The sequence below is a fragment of the Pelobates fuscus genome, chromosome 8, assembly GCF_036172605.1.
Source record: "Pelobates fuscus isolate aPelFus1 chromosome 8, aPelFus1.pri, whole genome shotgun sequence".
In the NCBI taxonomy this organism is placed as follows: Eukaryota; Metazoa; Chordata; class Amphibia; order Anura; family Pelobatidae; genus Pelobates; species Pelobates fuscus.
The window spans coordinates 46,506,783-46,534,222 of record NC_086324.1 but is presented as its reverse complement, the minus strand read 5'-3'; the positions used below and the strand labels follow the sequence as shown (position 1 = coordinate 46,534,222).

Sequence of the window (27,440 nt, the reverse complement as noted above, 5' to 3'; positions counted from 1 at the left end):
TTACTGAGCTAAACACTAGCTCAGGTATATGCGCCTTAGGGTCCGTATGTCACGACACTCCTTAGTCGACATGCCCTCGTGCAGTACTCGCACTCACCACTGTTTCTGTTTGGCACTGTTTCTCATTTCCTTTCGTTAGGCACTACACCTGGCCCTTGTTTAGCACCTATATATTCTGGTTTCTCCCCTCACTCCCTGTCAGATCATTATCCTCTATCCTTGACCCTGTACCTGCTGTTTTCTGGCTCCTGTCTCCTGTGTCTTGTTTCCTGAGTATCCTGAGTATCCTGAGTATCCTGAGTATCCTGAGTATCCTGAGTATCCTGAGTATCCTGAGTATCCTGAGTATCCTGATCCGGTGTTCCGATGTCCTTATGGTCCTGTGTCCTGTGCCTCCTGTTCCAGTGTTCGCCTGCAGTGTTCCTGTCTAGACTCCTTCTCCAGTGATTCTGACCTTGCTGCATTATTTCTGTGTGACCTGCTTAGGACTTTGCCCCTTGATGTTCATTTTGTACTTGGTGGCTGCACTAACCTGACTAAGCCTTTACCTTTGCCTAGGACTATCGTGGACTCTGCCTGCTCTATTGTATATATTGGGTTATTGTATATATTTATATATTTGTGGCATTGTCATATTTTGTTTTGTATATATTATATATATCTATATCCTTTTGGTTTTCCTTAATACATTTTCTTTATTACTCCATTTATCGTGTCCTAGAATTATTTCTCTGCTAAGTTGGTTCCCACACTTAAAGGGACAGTGCTGTTGCAGGGCAGCACCCCTTCATGTCATGACAGAATGATCTGACCACTTGGAACCGGCAGAGTATAATGTCTAGGATCACAATGAAGAACCTTGTTGGTATTCACGCTGATTCACAGCAAGAGTGTGCTCTCATTGAGACTTGTTGTAATCAGTTAGGAAAAATTCAGCGGCAGATTGGAAAGGCCTCTAATTTATGCTTATCTATTATAGATGTCTCCTGTCAAATCCAGAAATCTGTATTATGTGGATTTATCTATGAACTTCAAACTTTTCACAAAAACATATGTGATTCATTGCTTTTTCAGCTACCTAATTGCGATATATGGTTGAGAGAGCCTCCTGTGATAAGTAGGGTGTATACACTTATCCGTATGTCTCTTAAAGAGATATCACATAAAAAATCTTTATCATATTTGCAGAGACAAGTGAGAGTAATGCACAATAATCTTGTTGCCTTGTTACCTGAAGTGCAATTTATTATTGATCTTGTACAAGAAAGAATGACTGTCTTTATGCCTGATAATAATGATGGTATTCCCTTTTCTGATGTACATAGCATAACAAATCCTCCTGACTCTGACTTGGGAAAATGGCTTGTTGGTCCTCCCGACTGCAAAACCGAAGTCCCTCTAGAAATTAAAGCTGAATGCCTTCCTGCCCAAACAAAAGACGAAGATGTTGAGGGGTTATACAGCACTGGCGATCCCCTCATGGACCAAGTCTTTGATGAACTGGGTGCTCGTTGCATAGCAGCTTTAGAGGACGAGCAGTCTGAATGGGAAGGTAGTACCAGTACGCAGTTTCCTAATGTTGTCTCAGTACCAGAGACCCATAGTACCCATATATTACCATCTCTTTTCTGCAAGATCCACTCGCCTATTCCCAAGGTGAAGCTACCGGCTACCAAGATGAACGATCTCAACACCGTTCAAGAGGGTACATGTCTGGTCAGAGAAAGTCTCAAGCAAACTCTGCCCAACCACGAAGCAGAAACAGACTCCCCTGAGTCTGCAACTAGAGATACGAATTCCTACCTCACCGTGCCAATTGAGGAGACCACCAGTGACCTTAACCAGGTAACGGGATCTGATCTGAAGGCCTGTCCCACAAAGGACAATGCATCCGAACTAGAAGAGTCACCTATAAAATGTGCTCCGGGTGATGCAAGTGACGACAAGGTTGGACCATTGAAATTGGGGACCAATCTAGTTGAAGGTGAATCTCCTGTCAAAAAGTCACCACGTAGGAGACGTGGTAAACAACCTACTTCTTTCAAGACACTGGCTGAGAAGGCTGAAGAACCAAAGGTGAAAACTTCAGAACAACCAGTGGAAGAAGAGGCTATTGTGCCAAAGGCAGCTCATGACTTTGATGTGGGGAGGCTTGATGATTCCAATTTTAACCCTTCTACCTCTGGGGGTTTGAAGATTGGCACCCCTCTCACAACCGCAACTGTGGAAAATGAGTTGTCGCCAAGTAAAAAAGACAGTTATCTTCAAATAGAAGACAAAGACTCAGACTGGGTGCAACGTGACAAACCCGTGATGGATCAAGCCCAAGAGAAGAATCTAAATGAGACCAGGCTTGTTCTAAACCCACAGCCTGAAGAAGACTCTACAGTTCTTCAAGTTACATGCTCTGGTAGAACAATTTCTCTGCTGCAAGAGGAAACCCCAACTACCAAGCTTGTACCTGAACCAAGCGCCGAAGATTATTCTAATCAGCCGCTTAACCAAACGCCAAAGGAAAGGAGTGTAACCGAACAAGGAGGTACCTGTTCCCATGATGAAGGAAGCTCTTTCTATGACATTTCAGTTACCATGATGTCTATCACTCCAGCAAGTATTAAATGAAGACTTGCCTTCAGTTGAAAGTCTATCTACGACAAATAAAGAACTACCTCGAGCTGAGTTCACAAGGGAAGAAGAGAATGATTTCATTAACCAGGTATCTCTAGCCGCTACAGAAAAATGTCAATTTGAGAGAGAGTCGTCTCTGCTTCGGTTAGCCCCGTGCTCGGAGAAATTTGGGGAACCCTTCCTTGATGCATATCTGCGGTCTGTGGAGGAAGGCTCGCAGAATGTTCTTGATCCTGTACCTATTAATTTAGGGGATTCTCCTTGTTTGGTTCCAGTGGTACCTACCCAAGATTACGCAGAGACTGTTCTCCCTTCGACTGAAGTTGCATCGCAGTCTTTGTTCCGAGGATCCCACAAGCCAGAAACCAAGTCAGACCCAGGACTTCTGAGTGATGAACCTGTTACTAGCAATAGTCCCAGATCTAGTGGGTTAACACATTTGTCGGTCACTGGTATGGAGTGTTTCTTATCTTATGTGCCTTTACCTTCTGTTTCTGTGTCTGCCCTTCTATTGCTAAATGTTACTCTACAGTCCTTGCTTTTGTATGTTTCTATTCTGCCTCGTTGGTTTCTCCCATGGGATTGTCCACCTCTCATTCCTCCTAAGCCTCCTCCTTGTTTTCCTCTACTGGTTGGGTGGCCCTGATTTTCTTCTGTCACCCGTGGGGGATCTTTGGGTTTTGGAGCGCCGGGAGTCGCTCCTTAAGGGGGGGGTACTGTCACGACACTCCTTAGTCGACATGCCCTCGTGCAGTACTCGCACTCACCACTGTTTCTGTTTGGCACTGTTTCTCATTTCCTTTCGTTAGGCACTACACCTGGCCCTTGTTTAGCACCTATATATTCTGGTTTCTCCCCTCACTCCCTGTCAGATCATTATCCTCTATCCTTGACCCTGTACCTGCTGTTTTCTGGCTCCTGTCTCCTGTGTCTTGTTTCCTGAGTATCCTGAGTATCCTGAGTCGGTGTTCCGATGTCCTTATGGTCCTGTGCCTCCTGTTCCAGTGTTCCGATGTCCTTATGGTCCTGTGCCTCCTGTTCCAGTGTTCCGATGTCCTTATGGTCCTGTGCCTCCTGTTCCAGTGTTCCGATGTCCTTATGGTCCTGTGCCTCCTGTTCCAGTGTTCCGATGTCCTTATGGTCCTGTGCCTCCTGTTCCAGTGTTCGCCTGCAGTGTTCCTGTCTAGACTCCTTCTCCAGTGATTCTGACCTTGCTGCATTATTTATTATTATTATTATTATTATTATTATTATTACCATTTATATAGCGCCAACAGATTCCGTAGCGCTTTACAATATCTGAATGAACATTTTTTCCAGCTGAGGAAGCCAATTTGGTGAAACGCGTCCTGGATGAACAGTGAGCAGACAGAATTGTCTTTTGGACTATAGCCACAAGTGTTACTTTATTTATATACTATTTTTATATTGATGTTATATTATACTTTTTACATACAATAAATTACATATATACTTTTTTTTACACTTACGGCTTTTATTCTTACCTGCTATTATAAAGAAGGAATGTGGTCCTTAACCACATACATCCTATGAAGCGAGCCGAGATACTGGCTCTGGGTTTGTGAGTATATTGGTATTATTCCATAATATACATCCTATATACACAGACTGTACTACGCTATATGTTCCCTCCTGTACCTATCATCTAGGATACTGCACCTGGAGAAAATTTGGACCAAAAGGAGGGTGAGGGTCGCCTCTACGGACCCTAAGGCGCATATACCTGAGCTAGTGTTTAGCTCAGTAAAGTGTGAGTTAGTTACTTATGCACTTTATTTCTATTTATTCTTTGTATACAGGTTACACTATGTTTTGTACATTTGTGTTTTTTTATTTAAGGTAAACCTGAAAACATTGGGACTACTCATAAATATATGACCCATTAAGGTATAGCAAGGTTTTTCCTTCACTACCCCTATATATCCACTGCCATTAGAGCGCTACACCGGATATTTCTTTCTTCTCCACAAATCTAGGTTTAGTGAATAAATCTTTATACATTCACATGTTTTGAACGTTAGGGTGCCAATCTTTTATCGTTTTAGCACACCAGCTGCTTGCAAAGCTAGACAGCACTATCCTACCCAAATATATATATATTCAATTATAGAGCTTGGGAGGAACATAGACTATTTAAAACAAAATCTTTATTTCTGGGATTAAATGTTCCCTGTACTCATAACTTGCTGCATTGATTTACAGCTGCACCCTGATCACAAATTCAGGACCCCCCTTTTGCCAAGTAATAAAGAGTGAGCAAAAATTTGACTTTTTTCCAGCGCCAAAACTCATGCTCCTCCCACAACGTCATCTTGGAGGTGTGGCTTGCTGTCTTCCTGTACAATCTAACGCTCCATTGAGAGGAGCATTTGGGATAAGATGTGCGCCTGTGGCGAGTGCCGCATGTCCAAACAAATGCTTCTCATAAGGAAGAATCTAGTGCTTCCCTATGAGCTGCATTTGTTAACATTATGTCATTATGGCTAAACTCCAATGTTTTAGATTGAATGGATAAAAGGATAGGGCCATTGCGACCAGACCACTTCATTGAGATGACGTGGTCTAGGTATAGTATTGGCCCTTTAATGTGATGGAAAGCAAGATATGCATTTCATTCTAGGCTCTGGAATAATTTACAAATTGAAATCAATAAAATGAGCATTGATGAACAGAGGATTACATTGTCATATGCATTTTTCTTGAAGCCTCAGTAACTCATATAAACATATGCAATTACAAGGTTCATGTTGTAATTTCCATTTGACATACTGTGGAAAATTTATCAAAGATTCCCAATCTAAAAAAATGGTTCAAAAATTTTTCAAAATAGGGGTTACCAATGGAAAGTGCATGTTGGTTTCACTGGTACCCACATTTCGTACTTTAGACCACGTTTCAGAATAGAACACTTTGCTAAATCTCCATCAATGTGTTCGAGCTAATTTGTTTCAATAATAAGCTCCTTCTAAGGTGACGTTTTCAATATACACGTTCTTTTCTGCTTTTCCACCTTTAACAGGCAATTGTTTACATCATGCAATAGTGTTAAAAACGTTGTCATTCATTCTTAGCCAATATGTGCACGTAAGTACTTGCCTTGTAAATTTATTAATCTTTTGTTACATTTTATAAGCTTCTACCCCTCCCCTTTTTGATGACTTTCTAAACAAGCAAAATTACAGGTTACTATAGATTTAAGGGCCCCCCTTCGGGCTATTGTGCATGTATTTATGTTTCCTATAAGTGTATTAACTTTATTTTATTTTTTCACTTGTCACTTTAAACTTCGTAGGTTTTGGAACTTCTATAATTGTGCTCTGGTGAACTACCTCTTGGCAGGAAATATTTAGACTGGCTATTTTTTAGATTACTTTATACTTAAAAATGAATGCACTATCTTTTTATGATTCTATATATCTAACTGATTATTGTGCACCAAGTAAGAAAACTGGAGTGTGCTTGTGGTTATTTGTGTGTGTGCATACAGGTGCGTACATGTACAAAAGGGGTATGCATATATATTTATTAGGGTACAGTACAGTAATAGTGTAACAGCAAAAAAAATATTGGTTTTTAAAATGATAACATAAGGCATGTCAATGGAAGACTTAGCATGCGATGCTTCATCATACTTCTTACCCAGTTTTTAATTTAGCAATTAGCAAACCCATTTGAAGCTTGCTAATTGATAATAAATTGCCCAGAGATTATGTTTGCAAAGAGAACTATATTGATATAAAGTTCGCCGTGTCATTAATTCAGAGAAACAGTCATTGTGAGAATTTGGGAAACAGCACCCAATTTATCCATATGTTATTTTCAGTTTGTTTCATAGACTACAAGTTTGCCAGCTAAACAATGTCTCACTTGTCTAGTCGAGGGTGGGCAAAAATTTTTTTATCCTGACTGTTCTGGATTTTCAACTCACATCTATCAATTCAGTCGAGGCTGAATATTGTTAACGGGAAAATACTTAAACAGTATTGCTTAACGTAACCCCTTGCTCACTTGAAAAAGCTGCTTTCAAACTTTGGAACCTTGTAGAGGTTAAGTAGAGTTCTGTAAATCCAAAGTTTGCTAATCGTCAAGAATCAGGACATCTTAGGTGGATGTGGTAAGATTATTCATGTCTATTTTACTGCAATATTCATCATCTTCAGCTAACTTTGGGTTACGTAAGATTGGAGATGACGTTGAGAATCGGCAGAGGATCCACAATGAATTCAACTTGTTTTATATCAGTTTATATCAGGCTCAAAAATTCAGCCCTGGTGAGTTGAAATTCACTTTGTGTTCAACTACTTTGTAAACCTACCCATTAGGACATCCCCATCTATAGTAATAAAGAATATATAAAAATGTATAACTGGAATGACAAATGAATTAAACTCTAATGTTACAGACAGTTTCACAATAAAATGAAAACTCCAAGCTTGGGTAAAACATTACAATAGTACTGTATACTACTATATATAATACTAGATATAAATGCACTCTGTACACTCTATATTAGAGGTTCCACAAAGACTTAGTGTTTTAACCATTTATGCATGTAGGTTCTTTCAGAATAATATAATATAGTGTTACATTGACATATAGTCCAGTGGAATCCTTGTCTATATATACCTGGGTTGGAGAGCTGTCTCTTACTAGCACCGTGCTGTATCTACCTGGAGCCTTACCTAGGCTCTTTCAAAGGTGAGTAAATTTTTTTTTTTTTGTGCATCTACATCAACAGTGTATTGAGTACCTTACTATTGGGTTTAATTTCTCATTTTCTCCATGAGTGCTACATTGTGGGATTTGAGAAGAGGTGGCATGCCTCATTAAAGGCACAGAAGTTTTTTTAATAATACAGCCAATCAAATGTGAGTGTATCAGCTCACCTCGATTAATTGCACATTTTTGGTTGTCACATTGTTGCACTATTGCATATATCATTTACATTTTTACAGGTTACTTGAGAATACATACAATTGAAAAAAAAAAAAAAAGGGGATGGCAAATTATTGAGAACTCCACATTCATATTGTTGGGATTTTTTGGCTTGGACAATTTGTTTTTTTGCATTTAATAATAGAACTCTACTTACCTCAATTGGAGATTTTGAATACTTCAATATACCATTTTCCAGTACAAAAAATCTCTGCAATAAATAACATGATATTAATTTTGCTGGACAAGGGACGAAGTAAAAATATGAAGACGAGTATAGCATTCAGAGTGTGTATTGAGACTATGCCATATTTAAGTGTTTGTACTTTACAATATTCTCGGTTACTGTATAATGAGTTAATACGTTTAACATCGCTCTTCCAAGTCTTTTATTATCCCAGTACCATGCTTTCCCCTGTCCTAGAAAATGGATTGAAAAAGGATTGCTCACTGGGAATTCAAGCCAAGATACAGTCACTCTTTTACAGATAGTTTTGAGATTCTACAGTTTGGAAGATCAGACAGACATTGTATCTCAGATATTCCACAATTCTCCATAAAAACCAGACAGAGTCATTGTCTGCACACTTGGAAGATCCTAAACAGATATATCCCTTTTTCTCAATTAAAATAAAATCAATAATCAATTTCCACTTTAAATAAGGAATGGTCCCCACTCAACTAGATTAAACAAAAAATATGCCAAAATTATATACAGAAACAATATACACATTTGCAGGATCGGGGTAGTGTGCCCCTAGCAGGTAGAAAGGCATTTACTGTCAGTCATGGGGAGAAACAGGGAGAAATACCCCTGATGTTTTTAAACTTCAACTTCCATTATCTTCAGCAAAGTTACATAGCTACCACATTGTGGCAAAGAATCTTACAAAATAAAACAATAAAACAGGACAATAAAAAAAATGATCCCTGGGATCAGAGAAAGGAAATCAAATTGTGAGTTCTCAGGCTCAGCTGTTGTTCACACTGACATGACACTAATCATTGACTGAACCAGGTGGATCAGTGAGCACATGCTATAGGAATAATAAATGAATGATGTTGAACACTATAATAAAATGTTGCGTCTGCCATCTTGGGGATAGGGGGAGTTGGTATGAAATTATTTCCTGGATTGTAATCCCAGTTGGATTTAGCCAGTGAAGCACAGCATTTAAATGTCTGCACTATGACTTGACGTAACTGCTTATTCTATGCCTTATAATATTCTTCCATCTCTGAATTACAAAATTAAAAGTCAAGCAACATTATGGCGTATGGATCACCACTTAATGACGTCAATGATTATGGCTATATAGAAATAATGGTGCCGATTCTGCGTTTTTATTCACTCACAAATTCAAATTTTTGATTTAGTACGCTGACACCTACATAAACATTTAATGTAACCTTGTGGCTGTGTGATGAGTGTGTGAGTGTATGGAATGTTTCCTATAGAAATGTTAAATATGTCCTATAGAAACCATTGTGGCACCAGGAGTACCTGTGTGCCTCCTCACCCATTGTAAAGAATCAAACCGTTATAGGATGGTTTCAGTTCTTACCTGGGATCCATTGGGTTCCGCTCCTCGCCTCAGAGATGGAGCTCAGCACGGCACTACCAGCCTTAGCTCGGTGAATAGAGATTCCAGTTCTTACTAAGCAGTAGTGGAAGTAGGGAGCGATGTCTGTCGGACCTCCGGTAAGAAGTCAAGCCAGTATTAAAATGTTTTGACTCCTTACAATGTGGGGCTGCCAAGGTACTCCTGGCACCATAACCACTACAGCACGGTCATGGTGCATGGAGTGATCTTTAAATTGGTTTAATATAATTAAATAATTAATTTTGCGTTCACGATTATTCTTTTGGAAGAATGAGCTATGCTAAGTGGTAACAAGTTGTACTGTACCTTGTGCCAGCCTTTCAGTGGCCATTTCCTTTTCTTTAGCATAAATCCTTCATGTTTTTCAGGCTTTTGGACACTCGTCTGTCCTATCTTCAACCCCTCGATGATTTCCCAGCTGTCTGCTTCCTGTTAAAACAAAGAATATAAGATTGAAGCATTTATACAACAATCCACCATCTGTATATCAAAATATAACAACCAACTTGCATGTAAGAGATTCACCCTGGGGGGGGCTACTATCAAACCAGAATCCTGAAAACTCGCTAGCATAAATGAATGTAAATTAGTTATAGCATGGTTGTTCCCCATGGGATAGGGTCTTTCTAATGACTGGGTATCAATCGCTGCCCAGTCGCTATTTTACAACATTTAGCTGATATATCCCTACCTGCTGCATTGCAAGGTTTTAAATCTCCCTTATAGTAGTATTATTGAGCCCCATAGGGTTACTACTCATTTATTTATTTTTTTATTATTTAATGTGGCAGCTGCCCAGCAAGAGCGGACTAGCAAGCAACCAAAGAAATAACCATCATGCCGCTGAGGGTTTTTAATTAGTTTTCTGGCTGCAGCTTGTCAGTGGGTAAATAGTTTGGATTCTTTTAAGTTCTGGACCAGATTTGAACCATCCGAACACAGGATTTTAGGCATTTAAATCCTGTTTTTAGCTTACTGGAGGCATTTGGTCCAGCTCGAATCGCAAAATCCATGAATTGCAAAATCCATACATTCTAAATATTTCATAGACATTCTATCTTTGTGGAAGACTCATTTTGGGGGGTGGGAGTGACAGAGCTGCTTTAAGTCTTTTTATTGTCTCTTGTGAACTCAACTTTTGGTGTCAATGACAGAGCTACAAATCAATAAAACATAGTGTAAGGTGTCTTTAAAATGTAATAATTTAGAAATGAGTCTTTTTATAAACAGTAATTTCATCTTGGTCTAATCAACTCTTCAGAAATGAATATGAATCCTTTAATACACGAGTTTCCATCTTTAAGTGTTAGGAATTAAGAAAGATTTTGTTCACTTTTCCTTATTAGAAAACGATTATTAAACTGTATTCCTTTAAATTGCAACTAAATCTGTTCTCAAAACAGCAGCTTTTTGTATTTTTATGTTCAAATGCTTTCAAGGTTGGTTTGCAGAGTTAGTAATACTTGCAGCTACAAAAAAAAACACAATACAGGGATGTGTAAAGATTTATCCCGCGGCTGGAAAAGCAATTAGCTGCAGATCATTTCATCTCATGGAAAAGCCTATAGGAAGTTTTATCAGGTCTTGTTCAACAAGATTTTAAAGGCTTAAATAGACTGGCTGTTAAGGAAGAGGATATTTTTCAGAGGAGGTTTTAACGTTTCTATTTAGGGAGCTATGGAATAGGAAAAGGATTAACAGAGAGAGTGTAACTAAAAAAAATAAAAAATAAAAACATAACTTTTTCACAATTAGACACATTTAGAGAATAGGTGTAGGAAAATAGGAACCATAAAAAATGGGGAAGATACATAATAATCTATTCATATTTAAAATTTCAAAGCCTGCCACAGTAAACTTTTTTTTTTTTTTTTAACTTCGGCTGGGAGGGTAATCTAAACAGTGAGCAGGTCACTATTGCATTAGGAATAATAATTTAAAGGAACACTATAGGGTCAGGAACACACACACGTATTCCAGGCCAACCTCCGGAGCGAATAGGGAGTGGGGAGCATGACTGCTCCTACCCTGAGAAGTTGCAGGAGTCAGAAGTCATGCAGACCTTTAGCCTTCTTAAAAGGTTAATAAAACTTACCTTATTTCATTATTTATCTTATTGCCCTGCCCCAGATCTGTCTCCTTGCTGACATCATTAGAATGTATGATTTTTAGCCAATCCAGTGCTTTCCCTATGGCTGAAATCGACCAGGAGGAGGAACGGGGTGGGGCCAAATGCCAGCTTGGCCAATCAGCACAATCTATGAATCAATGCATCACTATGAGGAAAATTCAGCGTCTCCATGCAGAGCGTGGAGACGTTGAACGGCACTGCTGCACACTGCTCCAGGAAGCACCTCTGGAGGTGTCCCTAGGGAGCAATGTAAACACTGCCTTTTCTCTGAAAAGACAGTGTTTACATGAAAATGCCTGCAGGGAATGATTATACTCACCAGAACAACTACATTAAGCTGTAGTTTTTTTTCTGGTGACTATAGTGTCCCTTTAATGTTTTAGAGAGCTGAATGTCACTCTAATGATACGCTGAAGTTCCAGTTTTACTTTCTGAGTCCTAACGTAGAGCAGTGCATTGACCCCAGTATGTATTTTAACAGGTTTTCACTATTAATAGCTTAAAACAGCAACAAAGTGTTGCCGTTTGCAGCTATAATTGAAACGCCAGGTTTTATCCCAACATTTTGCAAAGCCATCAAAAACTACTGGCTCAGAATCACTCGCTCAAAATGCAGTTTACAAGCCCTCATAATAAATATAACAAATCTTTCATCTTCCAATCATAACTAATTTCATCAGTAAATCAGTAAACCGAGCAGCTATTATTTTATTGTGCTTGTGTACCGATATAAACTAACTGATGATAAAATGATAATAATTGTATACCATTTTTTTTTACTTTTATTCTAATAAAACGCCAAGCAGGATAATTTCAGTCTGAAGCCAATGTTGAGAGGTCTAAATATAAAGGTCTCTAGCAGAGGATTTAATTACCCAAGTGTCTTCATTTGTTGTGGATAAGATAATTTGATTTTACGAACTTAGCCCTCGTGAGGATGGAAAAAGGTCAGGCAGACCAACAGTGATCTCAGAAAAAAATAATATATTCATTTAAAATGTCAAGAAAGAAATTGTGCAAAGGTGGTACAAGGATCCCATTTATAACATGTAACAAATATTTATGCACACACAGATAAAAAAAAAAACTGAACTTTTTAAGATGTAGAGAATATTTACATAGTATACAGTATTTGATATTGGCACTTGCTCGTGATTAAAGGAAAAGTATAGTATCAGGAATACAAACATGAACTCATGACACTATAGTGCTAAACTACTTATAAGGGTCCCCGGTTCCCCCCCTTAGATCGCATGGGGAAAATGTTTAAAACTCACCTTTGTTCCCACGATGCACCGGTCTCACCATAGCAGTCTCCACCTCCATGGCTGAGATCATCAAACTTTATGATCTCAGCCAATTCAATGCTTTTCCATAGGAATGTATTGGGAGGCTATTGCGCATGCATTAAATCACTGCATCCAGTCTATAGGGAATGTTCAGCGCCTTCATGCAAAGCCTGGAGAAGCTGAATGTCGGTGCTTCACACTGTGCAGCATTGGAATAGGAAGCACCTCAAGTGGCCATCTGAGTAACTGCCCCTAGAGGTGTTACTAGCCAGCAATGTAAACATTTCCTTTTCTCTAAAAAAGCTGTGTTTACATTAAATTAAAAAAGCATGTAGGGACATGCTTTGGACACCAGCACCACTACATTAAGCTGTAATGGTTCTAATGACTATAGTGTCCCTTTAAACTTTCAATACACACTCCACTGGTTTACCCCAAGGCAGCATATCCAATACTGGTATTATAATAATTTCTGTGACTCAAAGTTTTGCATCCCCCTAGTTTTGGCAGGTTTAATGTGCCTGTCCTCCAACGGAATTAAGCTGTACACTACCAGTGCCTGAACACACAGCTGATGGTGACTGGGCACTTAAATGGTTACTTTAACCACCATAACCACTTCAGTGGTTTTAAGTATTCATGGTGCTACTTGAAACACTGCCCATACTGAGTTATTTTTAATTGTGTGCTGGGGACTAGTTGCAGCGCCTGAACATGTGACGTAGGCAGCCCAGAACTTTATTTCTTTTCTACCTCTATGAGAAGTCTGTGATGGTAACGTGCAAGCCCCTGTGATGTCACTGGATTCTAGGTAAGTAAAATGCTTCTTTTTACAGGATTTATTGCAAACAGAGATGTGGGACATTATTCATAGAGTCCAGCAAGGCAATTTAAACCGAAAATGCAAGCTGCCCTCCAATGGAAATAACCATTCAAAAAGCATGTACACACTCTGCATGTACAAAGCATACAATGTACTACATTATATATGGGCAGAGGAGTGAGTAATGGTTCCTTCTGTAACATCTGGCACAAAAGGAGCAGGATTATAGCTTTTTGTTTTATCCAAATTGCTGCAGTTATGAGTGCATTTAATTCCATGTAGAATTAATCAAAACATGAAAACTAAATGATGGTGTATCTACAAGCTTCAAAATGCAGTTAATGATTGGAAAAAAAAATATAACCTAAAATAATGGACTTTGGGCATTTTCATCATATCTGTCTGCCTGGCTATTAACAGATCATTGTTTTTTTTGTTGTTGTTTTTTTATTAAATGACTGTAGTTATCAAAGTAGAACATACAGTACATTCAGGGTTGTTGAAATTCTTCATCTCACATGCTTGTTGCTGGTAATTACTCAACTAAAACCAAGGTGTAAGAAACACATCTATAAAGGTAAAACAGAAATCACTTATAAAATCCATTGTAATGACACAGAGAAATATAATATATCATCGCTCACGGTTAACATCAAACACTAAAGCGACTGAATAAAGATGGAACTCCAAAAGATGTGGGGTCTAATTAGCTCCAGTAATTGTCATTATAAGTAAGGCTGATCATTACAGCTGACATCTCAGCCCATTCTACTAAAAATAATAGATTTATCACCAGCTCGTTGTTCGGTGTAAGCCTTACTCAAACAATCAGAAACACTTGTATTATCAAAAAAGACTATAAAACAAGACTACTCGGAGATTATTGGTCAAATCAGTTGGCTTTTAAAGAACACATTAAAGCAAATGACTTTTTGAGAGTTTATTGGTTGGTCTCATTCTTATTGCCTGAATTGACACAAAGCAGTGATGTAATTAATGTAATAATTTTAGGTAAAGGGGGAGGGCTTAATGTTAAATACGTACACTCTAGGATGCATGTTATAGTACACTGTACGCCAGTGTTTGAGTATCTGGGTCCTATTCCACTTTCAGGCACATCTTCTGCTATTTATGACACCCCATTCACCCCCCCACCCTTTTCTAACATCAGTTGTTTTAAGTGTTTTAAGTGTTAAACTCTATCAGATTGATCAGTATTGCTTCAGACCTGAAGAAGAGAGGCTTGTCTTTGAAATATTATGTTAGTCCAAATAAAAAAGGCATTTTATATATATATATATATATATATATATATATATATATATATATATATATATATATATATATATATATATATATATATATATATATATATACCTACTCCAGCTCAATATACTACACTGTACTATTATTTTGATCTGTTTTTTACATTCTTATGAGGATACCTTCGACAACTAAAACTAAGGTAAAAATCAGCACTGCTCTATATCCTTATGCAGGAATTGTTCCACCCAGGCGTACAAGTTGGAGCTGAATTGAAGCTCCAAAAAAGTGTGTGCATATTTTTACTTCACTAATATTCTATAAAGATGTTTTAATATACTACACTATTAGTTTCTTTTGTTTCCTCTTTTTGTTGTTGCAAATACCCAGATAAGGACTATTTAGGCGCTGCACCTACCCCCTGTTTTACCCTATTTTTGTCACTACCTATACAGAAAGAAAGAAAGAAAGAACTAGCACATATAGTGATTCACATATAAAAAGTTAAACAATAAAAGGATGCGTCCCTGGAAAATGGACGTTAAAAAACATACTTTATTCGATAATATTTAAAACAACCAAACATCCATACTAAGCAGTTACAATACGTTTGCAAATTCTCAGCAGCAAATAGCACAAAGAAAAGCCTACAAAAAAGTTAAACACGCATGAAGCTTATCCCTTGAGAAAGGAATTTGTTTACGCTGAAACATTTACGAGTAGGATGTTATAAATGTGTTTCAGTCTCTGGTAAGCTTTTTATGTGCGATTTGCTGCTGAGAATTTTTAACAGTCTTGTCACTTGCTTAGTATGACGGTTTTGAGGTTTTAAATATTGAAGAATAAAGTATTGTGGTTATTCATATATTTTCATGTGTGTATGCTTCCTTTCACAAAATATATCTGTATTGTTAGTGTCAGGGCTCCGCGGGCAGCGGTGAGGGGAGGCTGCAATCCTCTCGCAGCACTCACCCTCGGTCCGTCGCCGCCCGCGGTCCCCTCTCCCCTTACCGATAAGCGAGCGGCGTCCTCTCCTCTTGACACGCCGCTCGCGTCCTCCTCTCCTCCTCCCAGCGGCAGCATGTCTAACGCTGCACGCTGGGAGCCGGCACTATTATCTAAGCGCCGGGGTCACTCACGTGACCCGGCGTTAAAGCTACAGTGCAACAAACACAGTGGGGGGTATAGATATCCCCCACGTGTGTTTGTTAATACTGATTGGTGGTTAGCCAATCAGGATTCAGGCTAGGATTTAAATACTTACCTTTCCTGTCTATCTGTGCCCTGTTGTGGTCTTTGCTTTATAGTATTGATTCTGAACGTGTGCTTTCTGGTTACGTACTCTCTGGCTTGTTATACTGACTTTGTGACTTTCTCCTACCCTTTGACCTCGGCTTGTTTCTCGTTATTCTGTTTTCTGGTTCCCCTTACTCGGCTTGTCTCCTGACTATTCTGTGTGTGCTTAGCCCGGCCACTCTAAGGACCGGTACTGCACACTTTCTGTGTGTATGTCTGTGTGTGTGTTAGCGTGTTGGGTTCCCCGAATCGTGACAGTTAGTACTTGAAGGGGTGCTAAATTGGACCAGCTTTCTTGCATTTACTTAATGTTATATGGTGTGCTGTTAATGCCTTTATTGTCTTTTGAAGGTTTGACATGTAAAAAAATGCATTTCCCTTAACAGGACATGTTTTTACGCTAATAACAACACAGAGGTTATAGGACAGCTGTCAAGATGTGTTATAGGCCTGCCTGTTACATGCAACAAGTATTGAATACATTTATAATCCTTGTATATTCCTTCACACCTTCAAACATAGAACTGTCCTGTTACAATAATGCTACTAGAAGTCACACTGTACTGTTACAATAATGCTACTAGAAGTCACATCTTGCTGTGATGGACGACATAAATGAAACTTCCATTATTGTCAAAATAACCAATGCGACCTACTGTATTCCATTTAGACAGGAAACCAAACGGACATTCTAAACAAAGATATACAATAAAAACTTTAAGGATAACATGAAAAAGAAAATGATAACAAAAACAGTATTTTCATAATGCACTAAATAACTATAAAACCATAAAAACTAAGACTATATGAGAAAGTTAGATAGATTTGGGAAGCCAGCTTGAAGACTTTATCTAATGTGGCTCTAATCTGCTGCCTTTGAATAATTATACACAGAGCATAGTTACAGACCTTTTAAACTCATTAGTTAGACCTCATTTCCTTTTTTGAATTGAGTACATCCTTCTGATCTAGCATTTATCCAAAGCATTTTCAACACAGTATATAGAAGTGTTTAAAATACCACAGATTTACTCAACAACAGTTAAAGGAACATAATAGAGTTAGGAATACAAACATTTATTTCTAACGCTATAGTCCTTAAGTCACCATTTAGTTGACCGGGCCCCCGCTGCCAGGTTTAATAAAGGTAGTTTTACTTAACTCTTCTCCCTTGCAGCTCTGGCATGTAGCTCCACCTCTTTTGCGGAGATCATCGAGATCGACGATCGATCACAGGAAATCCAATAGTTTCCCATAGGAAAGCATTGGGGAGCTAATGTACGTGTAAGGTAAACCAAGCACTGGCACTGCGCCAATCAGATGGTCTCTAGAGAAAATAGAACAATGTAGATTCGGGCAAATCTGGTGGTTTCTTCAGTAGGCAGTTTTATTATAAAGTGCAGAACAAAAACAAAGTTTTGGCTCCTTGGAGCCTTTGTCAAGTGTGTCAACTTTGTCAAGTGTTTGCCAGGTCTCTAGAGAAAGGTGACATGGCACCAAAACCACTTGATTGAGATGAAGTGGTCTGGGTGTCTATAGTTTCCCTTTAATAATACCAGAAAACAAAGTGCGCACAAAAAAAACTAATAAGTGTAATCCAACAAGAAATTCTAGGAAGCAAATTACCTGATGTAACATTAAGAAAAAAATGGAGATAAAAAAAAAAAGAAGTTACCCACTAACAGAGCATAAACAACAGGATAGGGTGAGGGGGCTTTAGGGATATGGGGATCGCCATATCATTTGGTGTGCCAGAGAAGTGCACATCTAGAATCCCAAACCTTTCTAATTTAGCTGTTCTGATCCAATGAAAACTAAACATCTATATCTATGTCCTACTAAACAGATATTATCCTCAATTTAATATTTTTGGATACATATTCAATGTTTTAATATTTTTGGATACATATTAAATGTTTTAATATTTTTGGATACATATTAAATTTTTAATATTTTTGGTTAAATGTTTAAAATAATTTCAAAGGACACCATATTCACCTATACCACTTCATCTCATTGCAGCCGTGTGGGTGCATTGTTCCTGTCCCTTTAACCCCGCAATGTAAAACACAGTCGTTTTTGATTTACTGCAATATTTATATTCCTGGGTTAACTCCTACTTTAGTGTAAAACTCACGGAATTCCAATAGGAAAGCATCGATTCGATATGGTGCTTGTCTCACATACACATTAGGTCCCCAATGAGGAGCATTGGATTGCAAATAGTGGAGGAGGCCATGTCTCCTCTGTAACGGTGCTGAGGGAGGAGAGTTTAGCAGCGCTGAGGTGGCCTCGGCGCTGGAACACAGTGAGTAACTCTTCCATTTTCTAGCGTCTTTTTGCTACAAATAGGGACAATAACACTATAGCATTAGGAATAGGAATTAGGAATTTTGCTATTTCAAAGTTTGTCAAAAAAGAAATGATTTGGTCATTTGTACCTGAAAAAAAATGACTTTAGTGTCCCAAATTGACCATTTGTTATTTTAGCAATTTCACCTTTTAGTCACACTTTGTGGTTTCCTTCTAACAAAAGTAATTTAGTTTTCTGCACATTTGTTGTGAGGTCAACGGTGGAAATTGATCGTCAGAAAGGAAGCATTAACTTTTTATTTTAAAGGCAGATGGTGGAGGCCTCATTAAAGATGGATCAGTAACAAATACTTAGCACATCTCATTCAAAATGATGCTTAGATTTCAAGAGACTTGATATACGTGCTCTACTTCTATTTCTCTGCACAGAGTACATGAGACAAGGAGTACTTGAAAACAAACTTAATTTGTCCGTAAAAACGGTTTCTCAAAAACAATGTTCCTGCTCAATGAGCTTTGGGAATCTAATAATATGATAGGTTTTTATATTCTGTATCATACGCTTACGCAATACAAAACAGGAGAAAATCCACTTCTAACCCAGGGCTGCTGACACTGTGTGTAAATTCAATGCAACAGTCTAAATATTTCAAAGTATTCTTTTTATGCATACAATTACCTTAGTACGTTAAAGATAATCCATGTTTTAATGTACCTTTCATATGAAAAAGACAAGCATTGAAGTAAAAGGAAAAATAATAATTGGCGTATAGAGAGTGTTCGTTATTGCTCTGGGTTTGATCGAATACCAAGATGTAATGATTTTGGTGGCACACTATAAAAACAGTATTAATAACATTTTATTGACTAATCTGTACACATTGCATTGATTCTTTTCTAAGCCTACAGCAGTTACACACATGTTCAGTTTAATCCATATTATAAAGAAAATATAAAAGAAGAGAAAAATGGAATTTATGTGAAGAGAATCCATGCTATCACCCAGAGTTGGTTTGCAGACTCAAGGTGACCTACTATCTCAATGTTTTTATTCTGTATTCAGAGACAATAATTTTAATATTAAACAAAAGTCAATGAGTCTACCTATTTTCTACCCATACAATATAGTACGCAAACAAGATAATGGATAAGCACTAAATAACTGAACAAAATAAATGTAAAAAAAAAAACAGTGGCAGGAGACCTCGAGCTAGGGGATTCCCTCAAAGGCCTTATGACCTTGTGTTGTCTGCAACCAAGGATGAAATGCTACCTCCCCCCCTATATATACTCACTGAAAGACACACACACACACACTGTCACTGACATACACATATATTCACTGAGAGACACATACTTACAAAACACATACTTACTGACAGAGACATACTATCATTGATTTAACACATACATGTACTCATTCTCTGTACACACTGAGCCATCCTCACACATATAACACTACGATATACTGACATGTACCCATTCTCTATACATTGCACACAGAGACCTACATGTACAGCAAAATACCACCCCTGTCAGAGTGCCGTCTGGAGCCACGGCCCCACTGGGACCTACGGACGGGCCAGACCTGGCACAGCAAAGAAAACAATAAACATTGCGCCTTATGACAAAAAAGTCACTTTAATTAGCCAGATGGAACAAAGAAAAGAATTCAATAGTATAATATGTTACAGGCTTATTCATAGAACAGTATAATAATATCAATAGTGATGTCCCGAACGGTTCGCTGGCGAATAGTTCCTGGCGAACATAGCTTGTTCGCGTTCGCCACGGATGGTGAACATATGCAATGTTCGGTCCGCCCCCTATTCGTCATCGAGTAAACTTTGACCCTGTACCTCACAGTCAGCAGACACATTCCAGCCAATCAGCAGCAGACCCCCCCACCTCCTAGACAGCATACAATTTAGATTAATTCTGAAGCTGCATTCTTTTTTTTTTCTTTTTTTTTTTTGTGTTTGTGTTTATTATACATTATCCTCCATAGCCAGTAACCTGTGTTTATTATACATTATCCCCTATAGCCAGTAACCTGTGTTTATTATACATTATCCCCCCATAGCCAGTAACCTGTGTTTATTATACATTATCCCTCCCATAGCCAGTAACCTGTGTTTATTATACATTATCCCTCCCATAGCCAGTAACCTGTGTTTATTATACATTATCCCTCCCATAGCCAGTAACCTGTGTTTATTATACATTATCCCTCCCATAGCCAGTAACCTGTGTTTATTATACATTATCCCTCCCATAGCCAGTAACCTGTGTTTATTATACATTATCCCCCCATAGCCAGTAACCTGTGTTTATTATACATTATCCCTCCCATAGCCAGTAGCCTGTGTTTATTATACATTATCCCTCCCATAGCCAGTAGCCTGTGTTTATTATACATTATCCTCCCATAGCCAGTAACCTGTGTTTATTATACATTATCCCCCCATAGCCAGTAACCTGTGTTTATTATACATTATCCCTCCCATAGCCAGTAACCTGTGTTTATTATACATTATCCTCCCATAGCCAGTAACCTGTGCTTATTATACATTATCCCCCCATAGCCAGTAACCTGTGTTTATTATACATTATCCCCCCATAGCCAATAACCTGTGTTTATTATACATTATCCCTCCCATAGCCAGTAACCTGTGTTTATTATACATTATCCCCCCCATAGCCAGTAACCTGTGTTTATTATACATTATCCCCCATAGTCATTTATCGTTGGACCTAGGCAGCATGATGTCTTAGGCCGGCCCAGAGAGTGAGTGAGTGAGTGAATAATATAATATATATGTTCAGAAACATATTAGTAATATATGTAAATCGGGTTCATGCAAAGAGGGTGAAAAGGTTTTAAAGAAAAACACACTTATTGCATCAAATTTACAAAGCCAAACTTTTAAAAGCTTTCCTCATTTCTTTCTCGGGATGAGGAATATATCGGTTGTAAACTGAGGATTTCCATCTGCCCAATCTTTTAATAATATGCACTGGAGTGTCAGTGTTGAAGGAGACCGAAGCTGCCCCTATTCTAAATGAAAGACCCGAGACATGGATACAAGGGATTCAATGAGAGTAGTGGTGAAATGTGTGTGGCATGACTGAGTGTGGGTAAGTAAGAGTCAAGTATTTTAACTGGGCACTAGTTCTAGGTGGGATAAAGTGGTATAGCGGATGGATGAGTAGTTTGGTTCGTTTTAGAGGTTTGTAGAGAAAGTATATAGTGATCAGGATTTTTAGCGATATCCAATATTTTTTAAGGGGGACTCAAACAAATATAAAATGCTATATAAAATTTGTGGGAATATCGAATAGTCGTGTACAGTAAATCAGAGAGGGCTCAGAATATCGAACCATCGATCGGTAACCTGGATGAAGTAGGGGGTCTATCTGTTTTATTAAATACGCGGTAATATGCTTTTAATGGGATAGGACGTTAGGAAAGGTGTGTGATTGGGATAAGTGGTTGTGGCTGTATTTACCTTATCCTGGGACCGACCTGGCTCCTAAGCTTAAGCCGCGCGTGTTTGGATCACTCCTGTCTCCACACGAGCCGCATGAGGCTTGATCTCCTCTTCTGACTTAGGTGCGTGCACTGACCGCAGTGATCGGTCACGTGGCCCGCCTGGAACTAGGAGCACGGCTCGAGTCACAAGCTCTTAAAGGGGCAGTGGGAGCCAAAAGTTGATTCAGGCTCCCATTGGCCCACGTCATTCCAGCACCCCCACACACGAACGTTTTGGGGGCACAATAGCTTGCATTTAAAAAAAAATAAAAAAATTTTTGACTGTAATATAATAGCAGCCAGTTTCCTTCACACGTATGCGTTTCAGGGTCTGCCAGGGCACAGTGTCACACCAGTGCAACTCATATCTGGCGTAACAGTAGTGTACATTTAAAAAAAAAAATACAGGGGGCTTGTTGTCACCTTTCGGGGACCCTTGGTGTTGTACGTGGCTGGGTGGAGGAAGAGACCTTCAATGACATCAGTGAGGAAAAGGAACGGGACATGGCTAGCTTGGTATCCAACCTTGTGCAAATGGACTGTTTGAGGTTGTTTGAGGTGCGTTAAATGGGGAGTTTGGTCTGTCACTGTGAAGCGGGTGTAACTCTTACACTACCTGATCGATACAACATCATACCTGATGTTTTAAAGCACATTATTCCAAACAATTTAGGAATGTTAGGTGATTTATGCCCTTTATGGATTAAAACCAGACTCTGCATCAACTATGTAATTTTCCATTGGCGTTTTGCCATGGATCCCCCTCCGGCATGCCACAGTCCAGGTGTTAGTCCCCTTGAAACAACTTTTCCATCACTATTGTGGCCAGAAAGAGTCCCTGTGGGTTTTAAAATTCGCCTGCCTATTGAAGTCTATGGCGGTTCGCCCGTTCGCGAACATTTGCGTAAGTTCGCGTTCGCCATTCGCGAACGGAGAATTTTATTTTCGCGACATCACTAAATATCAAAATTAAGATATAGTCCCAGTTATACTTTTCTTTCTTTGGAGGGGGAAGAAGATTTAGCTTCTTATGGTTGTTTGAGGTTTGTCCGTGTGTACATATGAAAAAAAAAATTAAAACAGAAAGAATCCAATAGTGCGACAAGTCTCAACAAATGGAATACAAAAAAATCCACAGATATGTGATTGCCAGCTCACATAAAATGGAGCTTAAAACCTGCTCCAGTGTGCACAGCGTGTAGTGGTACAAATATCCACAAATATCTACATAAGTTGGTGTGACTTTCAGCAACAAAGTGCGCACCATAAAAAGCAAAAGAAAACAATATAGTGCTCTCTGTGTGAGTGGACAGGTAAGTAATAATAGAAACCTTACTTACAATTTGTGTGTAGCGTGGGTGGTACTACCCCCACCTTGGATTATTTGCCCAGACGGCTGCGATGCAGAATATATAGTCTCAGGATGCCAGATTAGAAAAAAATATAATAGTAATAAAATAGGAAAAAAATTAAATATATGACACCAAAAGTAAAAGCCAAATAATACTTTATTGATATAGAATAAACTAAAATGGGGTCAAAGTAACAATCTACAATGCATTTCTTCCTACAAAAAACCTTTGTCAACTGGAATAACTAATAACTGGCATACAGGGTTATATAGGGTCACAAAACAAATGAAAATTGCTGTAAAAATTACATCATAGTCACGTGATCACAAATTAGATCACATGACTATGAGGAAACTAATCAAATAGATATTCTATGTATCTAGAACAGAGGTGTAACTAGAAAACCCAGGGCCCCGGTGCGAAAATTGCCCTGCCCCCCCCCAATCGTATACCTCCCGTTACCCACCCAATACGTCTACCCTCCCTCTCCCATACATTGCCCCACACACAAATGCAGACACACACATAGACACACAGACATTCATACAAACACACACATACATACAGAGAAACATTACAGACACACACATACATACAAACACACACATATACAAGATATTTTAGTCACCCTCCTGTTTCCTACCTTTTAGATGCAGGAGGGTGACTTACGTGGGGTCCAGTGGTGGCTCAGCCTTTAACAGCGCAACTGGGCCCCCTTTGAGGAGGTCAGAGACTGGGAGGAAGTGACAGCCTCAGTCACTCCCTCCAGCAACCACCAGGAGCCACGCAGGAGGAAGGAGCGGAGGGAGTGTCACTCTTTCTCCCCCTCCCTCCCTTGTCACTCTTTCTCCCCCTCCCTTGTCACTTTCTTTCTCCCCCTCCCTCCCTTGTCACTCTCTTTCTCCCCCTCCCTCCCTTGTCGCTCTCTTTCTCCCCCTCCCTCCCTTGTCGCTCTCTTTCTCCCCCTCCCTCCCTTGTCGCTCTCTTTCTCCCCCTCCCTCCCTTGTCGCTCTCTTTCTCCCCCTCCCTCCCTTGTCACTCTCTTTCTCCCCCTCCCTCCCTTGTCACTCTCTTGCTCCCCCTTCTTCCCTTGTCACTCTCTTTCTCCCCCTCCTTCCCTTGTCACTCTCTTTCTCCCCCTCCCTCCCTTGTCACTCTTTCTCCCCCTCCCTCCCTTGTCACTCTTTCTCCCCCTCCCTCCCTTGTCACTCTTTCTCCCCCTCCCTCCCTCTCTCCCTCCCTCCCTTGTCACTCTCTTTTTTTCTCCCCCACCTCCCTCCCTTGTCACTCTCTTTTTTTCTCCCCCCCTCCCTCCCTTGTCACTCTCTTTTTTTTCTCCCCCCCTCCCTCCCTTGTCACTCTTTTTTCTCCCCCCCCTCCCTCCCTTGTCACTCTCTTTTTTCTCCCCCCCCTCCCTCCCTTGTCACTCTCTTTTTTCTCCCCCTCCCTCCCTTGTCACTCTTTTTTCTCCCCCTCCCTCCCTTGTCAATCTCATTTTTTCTCCCCCCCTCCCACCCTCGTCACTCTCTTTTTTCTCCCCCTCCCTCCCTTGTCACTCTCTTTTTTTCTCCCCCCCTCCCTCCCTTGTCACTCTCTTTTTTCTCCCCCCCTCCCTCCCTACTCTCTTCCTCCCCCCTCCCCTACCTCTGTTGTAGCGTGGCCGAGCCCTGTATGGTCCGCGGGTACAGGGAGCTTTTGTTTCCTGTACCCGGCCGGACTAAAAGGAAGTGCACACTCAGTCCACTGAAGCAATGTCATTGTAATACAAGGGTGGCCTAAATGTTAGATGTTGTGCACTCTTAAGGGGGCTCTTTAGGCACCATAACCACTACATAATTATATGGTGGTTATGGTGCGCATGTTACTTCTCTACCTCTATAAGGCATGTTGTCATAAGAGCCATAGTTCTGCAACAACCAGGGATCCCCTTTTTGAAACACCTGCTATAAATAGATAAATAAATAAATAAATAAAAGTGATTTCTAAAATTTATTGAAAGCAATGGTATATATTCTGAAATATCCACTGAATTATTGATTCCATTAAGTACCAAATATATTAGTAAAACCTTCCATTAATATTAGTATTGAGATCTGAGTTAGCAAGTATAGTTTGCTAGAATTCAAACGACAACCAATCAGCTCCCCAAAAGCAGGAGACATACTGATTCCTTGAAAAAGGAAACTGTTTCTTTAACGGAACAGACCGCATAATAGATTGTTACAAAACGTTTCATTTCCTGACAGTTTTATCTGCCAAACAGAAAATTATTTGAAGGCTTGAGAGAGAATTCCATCAATTACAAATTATCTCTGTAATTGCAAAGCTGTGATTCAGTCTCGAGTTGCTGTCAACTATCATTTCACATTAATATTAATGCTGATGAGTCTGCCAACGTTACATGGAATTTCATCCTAACTATATACAGGTTAAAAAGCCACTATTGTGTAATAATATCATATGTACATTTGACGTAGTCACCAGCCATGGGCACATATGATGGACAAAATGTTTCAAAGGCAGGAAGAAAAATATCTTGTTACTTAAAAAAAAGATATATTAGATATATTATTGATTGTGTATTTTTATAAAACATCATGTTCTCAGTAAACGACCTTGGTACACCGGGCTCCTTTTCGTATCCTCTTACCTATTATTTTTCTGTGTTTGTATAATTTTGATTACTGTCACAATGGTTTTTTGAAATCCTGGTCAGTACTCAAGGTAGACGTTTGGAAGTTAAGCCGTATGTTGCCAAGTAGTTTTGCTACTGACTGAAAGAGATGCTGAAACACCTCTGGGGACATTTTAATAACCGGATAACCCATGCACATTAAATGCTTACAATGCCTTATGCTGGTTACTATTTATGCTATTACATTTAATAGCGGCACTGACACCCTCCCAAAATGAGTCATTCATAAAGATACAATGTTTATCAAATACTTACGATGGCTGTGTTGGAATTGCACTGAATTTCCGATCTAGTCAAAAGATATACTAAGGAACAAGATGGTCCAGGCACTCATAGTGTGCAAAAGGCCGTTTTATCGAAAAACACAGATGTGTTCTTCGATAGAATTGCCTTTTAAATATTTTGAGAGCCTGGGCAATTTTGGTCCTTCTACTGTTGACCAATGTCTGCCAAGCCTCGTGGCTAGCTAAGCACCTTGTTTGTGGAGAGAGTGCAAGAGACCCCTTAGTTCTACAAAATATATACAAAGGCAAAGCAAAGTAGAGACAACTTTGACTTTGCCTTTTTTCACGCTATGTCAAGAGGAGGAAAAATACTGAGCTGTCTTTGTCAAGTTTTGTCATTTCCCCCAGCCACCACTAGTGACTACTGAGGGGAAAAATACATTGTCTATGGAGGATCCTTCAGTCTTCATAGACCTCAGTCTTGTGCTCCATGCATGCGCGAGAGTACAATGCTGAAATGGGCTCCTGGCAGCTGGAGAGGTGCTTCAGGAAGTACATGGTAGTGTGACAGGATGACAGGATGGACAGGTTCAGGTAAACATAACAAGGAAATCAGTATAATCAATATGGTAACTCTGATTGATACCCATGGGTATCTCCCAAAACACCTGAAATTGTAACATTGAAAGCAGAAGGTGGTGGTGTGGGATTAAAAGCATGTGCAATAGACCAAACAAAACTTTAAAAAATACCTTCTGTATTGGATACACTATTGCAATGTAATAAGTCTTCAAATAGTGATATAATAGGAAGCACGTGTACAGTCAGTTCTCAAATCTCATGTGTTGGAAGCAGAAAAAATGGGCAAGTGAAAAGATGGGAGTGATTTTTAAAAGGGTCAAAAAGTGATTGCTTGACGTCTAGGTCAGAGCATCTCCAAAACGGCAAGTCTTGTGGCTTGCTCCCTGTATACAGGGCTTAGTACCTACCAAAAGGGATGACAACTGGTGAACCGCCATCAGAGTCCTGGTTGCCCAAGGGTCATTGATGCATGTGGTGAGCATGCTAGCCTGTCTGGTCTAATCACACAGAAGAGCTACGGTCGATCAAATAGCTGAAAACTTTAATGCTGGACATGATAGAAAGGTGTCCGAACACACAGTGTTTCGCTGGTTAGTGTGTATCGCACTGCGTAGCTGCAAACTGGTCAGAGTTCCCATGATGAATCCTGTCCATGTGCGATGGCACAGGATGCACTATGGGATGAAGGACGACTGTTGGAGGCAGTGTTATGCTCTGGACAATGTTTTGCTGGGAAACGTTGTGTCCTGGCA

The 27,440-nt window shown here is 39.5% G+C and overlaps 1 protein-coding gene across 2 annotated transcripts in view; it reads right to left on the bottom strand.

The window, feature by feature from the left end:
- OSBPL6 (oxysterol binding protein like 6) overlaps positions 1-27,440 on the bottom strand; it is a 223,032-nt gene that overhangs the window by 63,289 nt on the left and 132,303 nt on the right. For both annotated transcript variants that reach the window (XM_063429782.1, XM_063429781.1), the window contains exons 4-5: positions 9,495-9,617; positions 7,742-7,795 (exon numbers count right to left, since the gene is read on the bottom strand). In XM_063429782.1, the coding sequence (XP_063285852.1) occupies positions 7,742-7,795; positions 9,495-9,617 (177 nt within the window). The remainder of the gene's footprint in view (positions 1-7,741; positions 7,796-9,494; positions 9,618-27,440) is intronic.